At 55.1% G+C, this 888-nt stretch overlaps 1 protein-coding gene across 1 annotated transcript; it reads left to right on the top strand.

Moving 5' to 3' along the window:
- Window positions 1-3: 3 nt before the first annotated feature.
- Window positions 4-643, top strand: LOC104915833 (GTPase IMAP family member 1-like; the record flags this gene model as incomplete). Its single annotated transcript, XM_010726766.3, has 1 exon — window positions 4-643. A coding segment is annotated over one exon (447 nt), but the record flags the coding sequence as incomplete, so codon positions are not given.
- Between the last annotated feature and the right edge of the window lie 245 nt (window positions 644-888).

Raw genomic sequence — 888 nt, 5'->3', positions numbered from 1 at the left:
GTGGACACCCCGGCGATTTTCGGGGGCTCACAGTGGGACAAGCAGCATTTGGCCGAGGAGCGCAAGCGCTGCCTCGAATTCGCCGCTCATGAGCCCTGCGTGCTGGTGCTGGTGACACAGCTGGGCCGTTACACACGGGAGGACCGGGAGGTGCAGAAGAGCGTGTGGAAACTCTTTGGGAAGGGCGCTAAGAAGCGCATGATGGTGGTGTTCACCAGGAAGGAAGACCTGGGGGGCGGCTCGCTGGATGAATACGTGAAGGCGGCCGAGAACGGAGCTCTGCGGAAGCTGGTGAAGGCGTGCGGGCAGCAGTACTGTGCTGTGAGCAACAGAGCGCCGAGGCAGGACCGGGATGTGCAGGCTGATGAGGTGCTGGAGAAGGCTGTGAGCATCGCATGCGGGAAGCGCGAGGAGCCCCAGCACAAGCGGTGTTGGTTGTGTTTGTCATAATTAAGATCTAATCACCGTGACAAGACCCACGGCTCCATGTACAAAAGGACGGGGGGGGGGGAAAGAAGATGGATCCAGACGAAGGAAGCGGTGGCAATGAGCTAAGGAAATAAATAGTTAATTTTCTAATTGTATTAGTGAAATTTAATTGGAATTGAAGCTAATAAATAAACGAGAGTTTCCAAAACCCAAAGCTCTTATGCTGATGCTATGAGCAGCTGTGACACACGGGGAGCAAAGGAGAGCGCTGCTGTGAGTTTTCAGTTCTGCTATCACTGCCTCTCCCTGGAAGATGGAAATAACAAAATCAAGTGTTGTGGGAGCGCTGTGCCTTTCGGGGAGTTGCAGAGCGTTCTTCGGAGCCGCCGCATCGCCTCTTTAACTCCCATCGCTGCACGACTCAGGGAATGTGGAATAACGACGGAAGCTGCTGCGGGC

Source organism: Meleagris gallopavo, unplaced genomic scaffold, assembly GCF_000146605.3.
Source record: "Meleagris gallopavo isolate NT-WF06-2002-E0010 breed Aviagen turkey brand Nicholas breeding stock unplaced genomic scaffold, Turkey_5.1 ChrUn_random_7180001854291, whole genome shotgun sequence".
Lineage (NCBI taxonomy): Eukaryota > Metazoa > Chordata > Aves > Galliformes > Phasianidae > Meleagris > Meleagris gallopavo.
Note: the sequence above shows the minus strand (reverse complement) of the source record. Positions and strands in the feature narration are given on the sequence as shown.